Source organism: Plecotus auritus (genome assembly GCF_963455305.1).
Source record: "Plecotus auritus genome assembly, chromosome: 6".
NCBI classification, from domain to species: Eukaryota; Metazoa; Chordata; class Mammalia; order Chiroptera; family Vespertilionidae; genus Plecotus; species Plecotus auritus.
This window is the reverse complement of record NC_137773.1, coordinates 110179941-110190893: the sequence shown is the minus strand read 5'-3', so window position 1 is coordinate 110190893 and position 10953 is coordinate 110179941. Positions and strand designations below refer to the sequence as shown.

The 10953-nt window shown below is 49.3% G+C and overlaps 1 protein-coding gene across 2 annotated transcripts; it reads right to left on the bottom strand.

Moving 5' to 3' along the window:
- Window positions 1-592: 592 nt before the first annotated feature.
- On the bottom strand, window positions 593-10576 carry TRIM41 (tripartite motif containing 41). 2 transcript variants are annotated; one of them, XM_080676539.1, is made up of 6 exons: window positions 9417-10576; window positions 5262-5357; window positions 3295-3525; window positions 2742-2764; window positions 2472-2599; window positions 593-2078 (listed from the first exon to the last, which is right to left on the bottom strand). In XM_080676539.1, the coding sequence occupies exons 1-6, from the start codon at window positions 10263-10265 to the stop codon at window positions 1474-1476; spliced, it is 1932 nt and encodes a 643-aa protein (XP_080532665.1). In that variant the 5' UTR covers window positions 10266-10576; the 3' UTR covers window positions 593-1473. The 2 variants fall into 2 exon arrangements, with proteins under 2 accessions (XP_080532665.1, XP_080532664.1); XM_080676538.1 differs by having other exon boundaries at window positions 3295-3558; window positions 9417-10413.
- Window positions 10577-10953: the final 377 nt, after the last annotated feature.

Below are 10953 nucleotides of genomic sequence, written 5' to 3'. Positions count from 1 at the left end.
CTGCTTCTCTGGTGGTCAGTGCATGTCAAAGCGAGTGGTTGAGCAGCCTTAGCATGTCAGCGTATTGGGCTTTGATTGGTTGAGCAGTTAACCAGACACTTCACATATTAGGCTTTTATTACATGGGATACCCTCCATTTCCTCCTCAGCTAATAGTAATGGTGCATCTCTGGCTTTATGTCCAACTTCATGGGATTTCTAGATAGTCACCTATACTTTGAAAATGGGCCTGAGCCAGGAGTGTGGAGACTCTCAGGGAAACAGTCCTAAAGCATCAAAGCAGTAGGAGATAGCAATCAGCAAATGATCATCAAATAGTCTGAAGAGTATGCCAATAAAGTAAGTGGGTCATACAAATGGGAGGAAGGGCAGAATTTATATTCCAATCTCTTTAAATAGGATCTCATGCCTAGTAGCTAACTAGATGTGACAGGTGCAAAAGGCACAGAGGAAAAGCTCAACCATTTCATTTATTGGAGGCACTGGCTGGCTGTAGAAGAAATGGCTTCTAAGTTACATCTTTGGTTTCTGCTCATCTAAAGGAATGGACTCCACAAAAGAAGCAAATGAAACTTTTTTTTTTTTTTTATTTCCACAACCCAACTTCCCTTTCCCCCAGGAACATAAATTGACCTGGGCCATCAAAGCACAGGACAAAAGCTGATAAATGACACAAGGCAAAGGGTTACTAGAAAAATATATTATACCCAAGGCTCTCCTAGGGACCTAAACCCTGCTCCCCATCAGAGCTCATCAAATGAAACTGAAGATATGAGAGGATGGAAATATGAAACTCCGCTGAACAAAGGGGAAAGGAGTCTGGCAGTGAAAAGGGTAGGGTGTGGTTTGCTGGGGAAGGGTGAGAAAATAATTTATTGAGGTGGGGTCGGGGGGATATATGTGGTTTCAATCATGTCAACCATTCTGGATCTCACTGAAACTAAATTCTGGCCAGTCTATGGAGGTAGAAATTGAGATGAAAGAAAGTTTAGAATCCTTCCTTTCCCAGAGGAGATGGTTCTTTATTACCCAGCTCTACCTTTTGCCCAGCCTGCCTCCCCTCAAAAAACCTCCAAATTCCATAGTTAAACTTCCATTAGAAAATGGAATTGGAATGGGGATAGTTGTGTCTTGCCCAAATCCTCCAGCCTGGGAACTGGTATGAAGATTGAAAAGCAGGGATGGGTAAAGAGAAGTTAATAAAATTAAATATTCCCTCCCCTACTCAAACTTGGTCCCTGGGTGGACAGGAAGGGAAGACTAGGCAGCTGATATCAGGGACCCATGCAGGTGAGGCAGAGCTGGAGGCCAGAAAGGTTCCTTAGGCTCCTACAGGGAAAATCAGGGTCAAGGAAGAGCAGGAAGCAATGCAGAAAATTTAGGGAGCCTTTTAGCCCCAAAACTTGGGCCACCCTCCACCACCACCCGCCCCACCAGTGCTGACCAGAGGGGCCCCAGCGAGTGGTAGGCTGATCAAGGGCACAGCTTAATTCGGGTACCCTTTGAGAACACCCTGAAGAAAGGGAAGACACGCTCGCCCAGAAAGGCAGCTGAGAAGGTGTGCACGTGGGCCAGAGTCTCTGCATTGTAGAAGCCCAGGCGCCCAGCCTCATAGTCCAGGTACACGCCGAAGCGCCGTGGTTTCTCACTTGGGCTCAGCAGTGTCTGCTCCGTCGAGCTCTGTGCCTGGTAACGTTTGCCATTGGTGCCCACACACCACACTTCCCTCTGGAGCAGGGGTTGCTGGGGTAGGTGGAGGTGGCGGCGGCGGCGGTGGTGATGGCGTGAGGAACTGGCATCCCCGATGCCCACAGAGGAACCCCCAGAGCCCACCTTTTCCTTATGATGGGTTGATTCTCGGGCAGCACCCACAGCCCAGCCCCGCCGCCCACCCACCTCTACCTCCCAGTAGTGCCGGCCAGAGCGGAAGCCCTGGGCCCCCAGTACGCAGCAGTCAGCTGTGAAGCACTTGGAATGGTCAGCAACCTTCTGCCGCCGTTCTGCCAGGCGGACCCCCCGGCGATCAGGAGACAGCATCAGGGCTGGGTGAGCCGTGTCGGGGTCCAGTGTCAGGTCCACTTGTGGGAAGAGGACAAATTCACGAGGGATGGGCCCACTGTTGCCCATCAGCAGCCAACTCCAAGGTTCCTAATGCCCTCCCCCCATTCACCTTCTGGACCCCAGCAGTCCTTAGTGTCCCACCCCTTCCTAAAGGCCAGGATCAGGTTCCTATGGGTTCTAACACTTTCCCTATTCTTGTTTCCAGGACACTGGACAGGTCTTCCCTCTGGCCCTGGCTCTTCTTGCCAGCACTCACCCCCAACACCTACCTGAGCTAGGACAGCAGTCTTGGCTTGAAGCCCCAGATGGCCTACCTGTAGCTCCATCTCAGCCCCCAATCTTCCCTCAGAACCTAATCTCAGGTCTGTGAAGGTAAAGGCAAAGGAAGGTCGCACAGGTGACCTCCCTACCTCGAGCAGCCTGACAGAACATCCGGCTCATTTTCCTCACGATGGCGTCTGTCAGGAAGTCATGGCTATGGGGTTGACACGGGTCAGGGGACCAGATCTCTGGGGGCTGCAGCTGTATCTCTTCACACCTGGAGGAAGGGGACCAGGCAGGGGGTGGGACCATGATATTCCCAGGGGAAGGAGAGGAGGAGAGGGGCAGGATAGCCAAAAGAGGCAGGGATGAGGAACCAGATGCCACTAGGTTACAAAGGATAAAGGGTGAGAACACACCTATTGAAAGTCTCCTTGATGTCCTGGGAATAACAGAAACACAAAGAAGGAGAGGGAGAAAGACAAAGAGAGAGTCAGCTGTGCAGGGATGGCTCCTTTCTCCCTGCCTGATTCTAGCCATAAAGACTGAACATGAACAGGGAGTGAGAAAAAGCACTTCAAGGCCTTCACTAAACATGCATCCATCTCAATTATCATTGTGCCTCAGCACACCTAACTCATCTCATCCTGCTATGAGCCTAGGAATAGAATTTTCAACCCCAGTAAACTTATTTTCACAATATGACTTGGTTATCTTTTTCAGAATGTCACTGCCAAAAACTTTCCTCAACTCTCATTTAAAACCCTCCTCCTACAACTGAAACTCCTTTTTTTTCATTAGGTATAATCACACACACACCATATTTTACAATAACTCGTGTCTTCAGCCTCAAAAGATCTTTAGGTCTTCAGGAGAAATCCCTGTGGATTCATCCCAGTAAAAAAAGGCTGCTATGGACAGGTGTTAAACACAGGGTGCTGGGGAGCAGACAGGGAAGTGGACCCTGCTCACCTGGAGCAGCCGCAGGCCCCCCTGCTGGCTCCGTTCCTGGGCCTCGTTCAGCAGGCGGCTCAGCTGGGCAGCCTGCTCAGCCAGAAGACTGGCCGCTGCTCCCGCCCGGCCCAGCTGGGCTTCATGCATCTCTCGAAGGCGCCGCTCCAGCCCTGCCTGCTCTTCAGCCAGAAACCTTGTCAGCCGTCCAAACTCTGAGGCCACAGCTGCCAGCTCTGACTTCATCTGGCTCTGGGATGATGCAAAGGGGATGGTGGATACCACCTCAACACACAGAAACATAAACCTCCAATTTGGCAACTGCTGCCCCTCAATCCAAGGCAAAGGAGCCCTATATCCCAAATGGAAAGAGGCATCTGTCCCCTTTCCCACTCCCAGCCTTACCAGGCATCACTCGCCACACCCTGGTCCGAAACTCATCCGCCTCTGCCTGCAATACTTTTCTCTACCTTGGCTACCTAACTTGACTCATTTTAGGTCTAAGTTTTACTATTCCCTAAGAGAAGCCTTTCCTCCCCTCCATATCTAAATCAGGACCACCCCCATAAATATCAGTCTCTCCTCATGGCCTATCTCTCAATTAGAAATGTTATGTTTACATTGGAGTACCCTTTAACATCCTTTTCTCTCACTACACCATAAACTCTTTGCTACAGGATCCTTGGACCCTGGCATAGTGCCAACCATGGAATAGGTGCTTGGTAAGAACTTATGAAATGAATAAATAAAAAATCAGGAATCAAATTGGGAAAGTCACTCAATTCTAGATCAGAAATAGGCAAACTTTCTGTAAAGGGCCAGATAATATTTTATACTTTAAAGACTAAGGCAAAATCAAGGATATTAATATGTAGGTACTTCTATTATAATAGAAAATGTCTGTCCACTCCCACCCATTTGCTGAGCTGGGCAATCCCAGATGGTGGACAGGCTTTTTGCCCATGTATCATCAGCTGGAGACATTCTTGGGACAAAGAGTGACAGGCCAGAGTGGGGAGGAAAGTCCTGACTGGCCAAGTGGGTGAAGTGAACATATAGTTTCTCTGTGTCCAATGACACTCAGATTCTTACACCTTCTCTGCACACCAGGAGCCCAAGAGTCTCAATTTGAGCAACAAGCTGGAGGCAAGACCAACTCCCAGACCCAGATTCCACCACTCGGTGCAAGGCAGCTACCAGCAGCAGAGTCCCTAAATCTGGGAATGTATATAAAGTGTAGGTGGCAACAAGAACATACAGGCCCTGGGAAGTGGCAAGCTCCTGCCACCGGCCAGGGTGTCAGGCACAGAAGAGATGGGGGAAGAGGTCCAACAGGAGGGATGTCCCAGACTTGGTATCTGAAGCTCAGCATCAGGCCATTCCAGTGCCTGGTGGCCTTACAAAAACAGACGGGATAAGGGGTGGGAATTGGGGGGAAAATATCTAACATACTCCTTGGGGAGAGGTGAGAACTGATGAAAAAAGGCTGAGAAACTGGACTAGAGGATATTGGGTCTCTGCAATCCTAACATTCACTAATTCATCCCCTCCATTGGCCCCCTCTCATGCTCAGGGCTGCTCTGCCTACCCCCTGCCACCTATCCTGGTATCTGGGACTTCTGATGGCTGCTTTATGGATTTTGGCTTGCCTCCTTCTGCCCTCTGCTATCCAGTGTGCTGGGCACAGCGTGGTGGGACAATGGCTCTGGAGTTAAATGTCCCGAGTGGTAAGCCTGCTCTGTGGCCTTGAGCCAGACACCCAATCTCTCCAAGCCAGGCCTCTCTCGCCATTTTGGGATCTGGGAATGTATATAACTCCTCACCCTCTAAGGCCCCTCTCTCCTCAGGACCCTGGGAGGGTGTCTACCTCTCCCCCAGGCCTTGGCTGCCCCTCTTCAGGAGATCTAGTCACCACTTGTGTGAGTGGGCAGCCCATCCTCCCTGCCCTGACCACAGAGCCAGTCAGCCTGTCAAGGACATTCACCCACCTTCAGCTCTGTCACCCGCCTCTCCTCCTTGGCTTTCATCTTCTGCACAGCCTCCAGGTGCTTCCTTAGAGGTTCCACATGCCCCTGCAGTTTGGCCTGAGGGAATAGTAAGAGGAAGGCTAATGGCCTGCGCTGGAGAAGCACCTGCTCTTCCCCCGTCCTCCCTGCAGTGGGTTGGGTCTCAAAGCCTGATCCCCATCACAATTATCAAATGAGCATCATACCCCCATCCTCCTTTTCCTTCTCTTCAGATGATGGCAAAGGCTCCAACCCTCCACCTGCACTCATGTCCACAGCCCTGATGCGTTTTCTAAAGGTGGGATCCTGACTAGAGAGCCCCACACTCAGGTGGAGTGTGCCTGGTTGAGCACCTCACCACACAAAGTCCTCCCATATGAATGTTCCTGCCTGTGGTCCCGGCCCCTCATAGCAATCTTCCTCATTACTTTCATCTCTAAATACTTTTCTGATTATTTTCATGTGATAAAAATCCATCAGTCGTTCACTACCACTTGCAAAGTATGAGACTCTAACTGCCCCTACATTTCTAGCCTACCCCTTCTACAGTCTTAGTTTGAGCCATATCTTGTCTTTTTCTGGCATTATAATACTTCCCAGGCACTGTAATCATTATAAGTTTACCTGCCTTTCCCAGGACAGGGGCTTTTGGGGACAGGATCGCCATTTTAATTTCTGTGTTTCTCCCTGTCCATCTGCTTTCTCTCCCACTCAATCACTTGCTGAATGAAAAACAAAAACCCTCTCCTCCTAAATACTTAACCTTCACAACAAATATGCACTTAAGCTCTGTGTTCCAATCATTGGTAGCAGTCTTTTTCTTTAAAGGACAGATAGACAGACCAAAATGGGTGAGATTAGCCTTAACTATTTATTTCCTTTTTTATGTCTTCTGCATTTATCCCTCCTTTTCCTTGAGGGGTAACACAGGACAGAAAAGCTCAAGCCTAGACTCCAATCTGATCCTAAATGCAGCCAAGTGTCCTGAAGCAAGCCATGATTCCAGTTTCCTCATCTTAAAATGGGAATTGGGAATACTAGAACCTACCCCTTGGGTAGTATGCTTAGCACAGTGTCTGGTATATAGCAACAGATCAGTAAATGTTACCTAGTGTTCCCTACCTAGGCCTTAAGCTGCCAATGAAAACCTGACAATGACCCTTGAACTACAGACATTACTGACTCAGGGTACAAAAGGCCGTTGTTGTTGTTGTCTTTTTTAATATATTTTTATTGATTTCAGAGAGGAAGGGAGAGGGAGACAGAGATAGAAACATCAATGATGAGAGAGAATCATTGATCGGCTGCCTCCTGCACACCCCACTGGGGATAGGAGCCTGCAACCTGGGCATGTTCCCTGACTAGGAATCGAACTGTGACCTCCTAGTTCACAGGTCAACACTCAAACCACTGATCCATGCCAGCGAGGCCAAAAGGCCATAGTTGCACAGATAAGTGGTTGCAGACAAAAATCATCATAATAATATTACAATCCATCCATAACATGAAAACAGCATAAACTACACAAAATTTTGCCTTATGATATCACCACTTATGTCCAATAATGTCAATAATTTCAACTCTATTAATACAGAATTTACGATGCTTAAATTTTCCACTTAATATTTTTCCTAAATTGTTGACTAAAAATTCATAAGCAGAAATCCAGAGTATATGTAAGAAAAATTTTCAAGGACCTTTAACTTTTCTGGAGCTTTATTTATACAGCATTTGTATGTTACTACCTACTCAATAAAGAAATATTTCTACAACACAGTGCCAAGCTAGTGCTTGTCAATGTACGTACCTAAACAAAACAAACTACTTGTCTGTAAAATAGCCTATAACTTAGAAAGGGAATCACTCAAATTAGTTCTATATAATAAAACTTATGTATTGACATTTGCTGATCAGATTATGTGTGTCTATGTGACCTCCCCAAATTGCAGAGCCTACTGGAGTGGAATTCAATAGATGTGGTTAACACAAATTAAAATTCAGTTTCAGAAACTCTTCAAAAGTCCTGCCAGGGGAGCGTGAAAAAGGGGTGGATGCTCATGGATATTCCACCCCAGGATCCAGTTAACAAAGTTGGCTACACATTGTTTGATGGGTAGAATTAACTAGGAACTGAGGGGATATAAAAAAAGAAGAAGAAAAGGAGCTGGCAACTTCCCCTAATACTGCATGGCCTAAAAGGCAGGTGAGCCCTCAGTGGATAGAGAGTCAGCCTTCGGACTAAAAGGTCCCCGGTTTGATTCCAGTCAAGGGCATGTACTTTGGTTTGCGGGCACATCCCCAGTAGGAGGTGTGCAAGAGGCAGCTGATGGATGTTTCTCTCTCATCGATGTTTCTAACTCTCTATCCCTCTCCTTTCCTCTCTGTAAAAAATCAATAATACATATACATATATATGTATAAAGCAGGTGATATTACTAATGCAGTGAGTCCCATCACAGGCTGGGCTTCCTAAAGATACTCTCCCATCACTGCTTCAGAATCTCTAGTGGTTAAGTCCACTCTACTTTTGAAAACATGCACTAGTAATTTGGCCAATCAGCCAGGTTTGACAATCACTGTGTGGAAGGAATAGTTAACCTGTCATAAAGGGATGTTGGTTTGTCTTAGCTGTACCACTTATAGCTGAGAAGCTCTAGACCAGCAGTGGGCAAACTATGGCCCGAGGGCCGGATCCGGCTGTTCTATCCGGTTTTCTTGCTCTCCCCTCCGCTCCTTTACTTTGAATTTATATTAGTTCACACAAACACTCCATCCATGCTTTTGTTCCGGCCCTCCGGTCCAGTTTAAGAACCCATTGTGGCCCTCGAGTCAAAAAGTTTGCCCACCCCTGCTCTAGACTCATTATTCTAAAATCATAATACCTAAATGAGGTTACCATAGGAATCAGGAGATAAAACACAAGTCATAAAACAAAAAAGTTCTGGGCCAATCACACAAAAGCTACCTTCTCCTCTTCCCGGTCCCACTGCTTCAAACACATCCAGGCCTTCTCTAAATAGTGATATTTGTGCTGGCTGTCTCACAGCCAAATCTCCTTTACCAATGTCCAAAAAGAGTCAGGATCAAATGTAGGGGGTAAGATATTAAGCAAAATAGACTCAAACTCCAAAATGAAGTTGTATGTCAGAAAAGTCAAACAAACAGACATCCAAATAGTAGTGACCTTGTTAACAGTATAGACCAGGGTTGGGGGTTGAGGGATGGGGTAGGGGTAGGGGAGTAGGTCATAACCAAGTCCATCACTTACTAGCAGCTGTGTGGCCCTGTGTATATTACTTAAATCTCTCTGACTCTGTTTCCCGATCTGTAAAATGGGAATAGAAACCATATCAAACTCACAGGGTTGTTTTGAGTTTTAAATGAGACAGTCCATGAAAAGTGCTTAGTATAGTATATACTGGAGTACACAGTATATGTTCAATAAATATTAACTTTTAATCCTGAAGAAAATGAAGTTCAAAGACATTCAGAAACTTAAAAGTCTCTCCCTTTTTTCTGAATTCCCAGGAAAGGTAAGAAGTTCTGGCCAGTACATCACAGTGATGCAGTTGAAGCAAAAGTCCTCAGGGGGAGAACCAAGCCATATCATGGGATCGGTGGAGAACAAATTAGAAGGCAAATTCAGAGCCTCTGGGTCTGATGCTAGGAGTTATTATGTGCCTACTCCTCAGAGCCCTTCTTGTTCCTTGAGGCCCCATCTCCAGGGGTCTCAGTCAAGGATAGACTTAAGATCACCCAAAAGAAAATGAGATTGGTGGTAAAGCCCTAGGGGCCTGTCACCTGCACTCCAACACTTAGGGACAGTGAAAGTGTGAAAGGGCAGTCGTTTTTCCCTGGGGGGGCACAGCCCAATGATATGGCATCACCAGCTTTGCCCAATTTCCTTTGAGAAAGCCAGTCCTCCTGGTCTTCACTATGTCTGCTTTGTCTGTGCGCAGGATCCTTCTCCCTCTAACCCTGGTGCCAAAGGTGTTTACATAAGGAGAATCACCTCGCCATTACACGAGATTCTTGGGGGGGGTGGGGGAGAAGACGGGGACGGACGGGACATTTCCTTTTCCCAGCTCCTTACTTCCTCTCCTCCCCCACTAAACTCCCATCTTCTACTTCTCTCACCTTGTACTCCTGCACCACCTCCTCCAATGGCACCACGCTGTGCTGCTTGTGACTCCTGGATTCTCGGCACACCACACAGATGGCCTCTTCGTCCACTTCACAGAAGAGCTTCAGGGCCTCTTGGTGTTTGGGACAAATGCCCTGCTCATTCCCACGGCTCGCCCGACCAGGTGCTGGATGCATCTGCCGGATCACCTGGACCATGTTGGCCAGCTGCAGGTTGGGGCGGAAGCTTCTCCTGGGAAAGCTCTTTCGGCATTGGGGGCAGGTGAAGCACCTCCGAGGGGCTGGAGGCGGGGGAAGTGATGTGACAGGGTCTAGCTCCTCCTCATCCTCCTCCAGCACTTCTTCTTCGTCCTCCTCCATGTCGAAGTAGTAGTCCGGGTCTTCCTCCTCCATGTCCAAGTAGTAGTCCGGGTCTTCCTCCTCCTCCATGTCCAAGTAGTAGTCCGGGTCTTCCTCCTCCTCCTCCTCCCACACGTTGTCCATGTTATCCCTGTTGGACCCGCCCATGCCACCGGTCCAGAACACACCTTCCTCTTCCTCCTCGACCTCCTCCTCCAAGTCGCCCTCATAGTCTTCATCCCTCATGGGGGTGTCCCAGCCCCCACCGGCCCCCACAGCCTCCACTTCCTCCTCTTCTCCTCCATTCTCCTCCTCCTCTTCCCGGTCTAACTCGTCCCTGTCCTCCTCATCCTCCCCTCCCCACAGCTGGGTTACACACACTCGGCAGAAGTTGTGCCCGCAGCCGATGGACACGGGGTCCGTGAAGTAATCGAGGCAGATGGCGCACACCGCCTCCTCCTGAAGGGTCTGCACAGGGTTGGGTGCCATGGCAACGGCAGCCATCTTAGTGTGCACTCAGCCAGTGTAAAAGGTAGGGGGCCGTAGGGGGCCGGGGGGGGTCTTCCCTCTGAGACGCCCTGACGACCCGGCCCCACCCCCAGCCCTATCTCTCCACACCTTGCCTCAAGCGCAGGTAGAGAAATGTCCTCCCGACAACCCACCCTCCACACAGTCCCCTTCTCCCAGGCGACAAGCGTGTCTCAGCCACGGGAGAGAACACAGCTGTGCGCTACCGCCAAGTCCCTCAGGTGGCCCTGAGTGCAAATCTGCCCCCAACGCTCTCTGGGCCTCCTCATAAACCCCCGCCCCTCCTCACTTCCTGGCTCCGCCCCCTCACTTCCGTTCTCCCTCCCAACACTTCCGGTACCTCCAAGCCACCCTAGCTAGCGAGTTCCTTCCGCGATCGCACCACGCTCCCTTCCCGCCCCGACGCAGACGACAGGAAACGATGAGGAGACGCTCTAGCATCCACTCGGGAAGAGGGCGGGAGGGCTAGGACGATGGAGGTCCACATCTCTGTGGTGCGGGGGAGTGAGCAGCACAGACGCAACAGAAAGACCGGCCACTTCCAGCCCCCGCCACTGGGGACAAATTTCGGGAGACGATGGAACCCTCTGTGGCCGTCCGCTGTCGGTACTATGACCGCGTCGGCCAGGCGCCATCCTACCGGCCGGGCACCAAAGATTGCAGC

Coding starts and splice junctions, on each gene's coding strand:
- TRIM41 (XM_080676538.1), bottom strand. CDS start 10,265: ATGGCTGCCGTTGCCATGGCACCCAACCCTGTGCAGACCCTTCAGGAG. Junction 2,600..2,741: donor ATCAAGGAGACTTTCAATAG/GTGTGTTCTCAC, acceptor CCCTTCCTCCAG/GTGTGAAGAGATACAGCTGC. Junction 2,079..2,471: donor GTTCTGTCAGGCTGCTCGAG/GTAGGGAGGTCA, acceptor TCTTCCCACAAG/TGGACCTGACACTGGACCCC.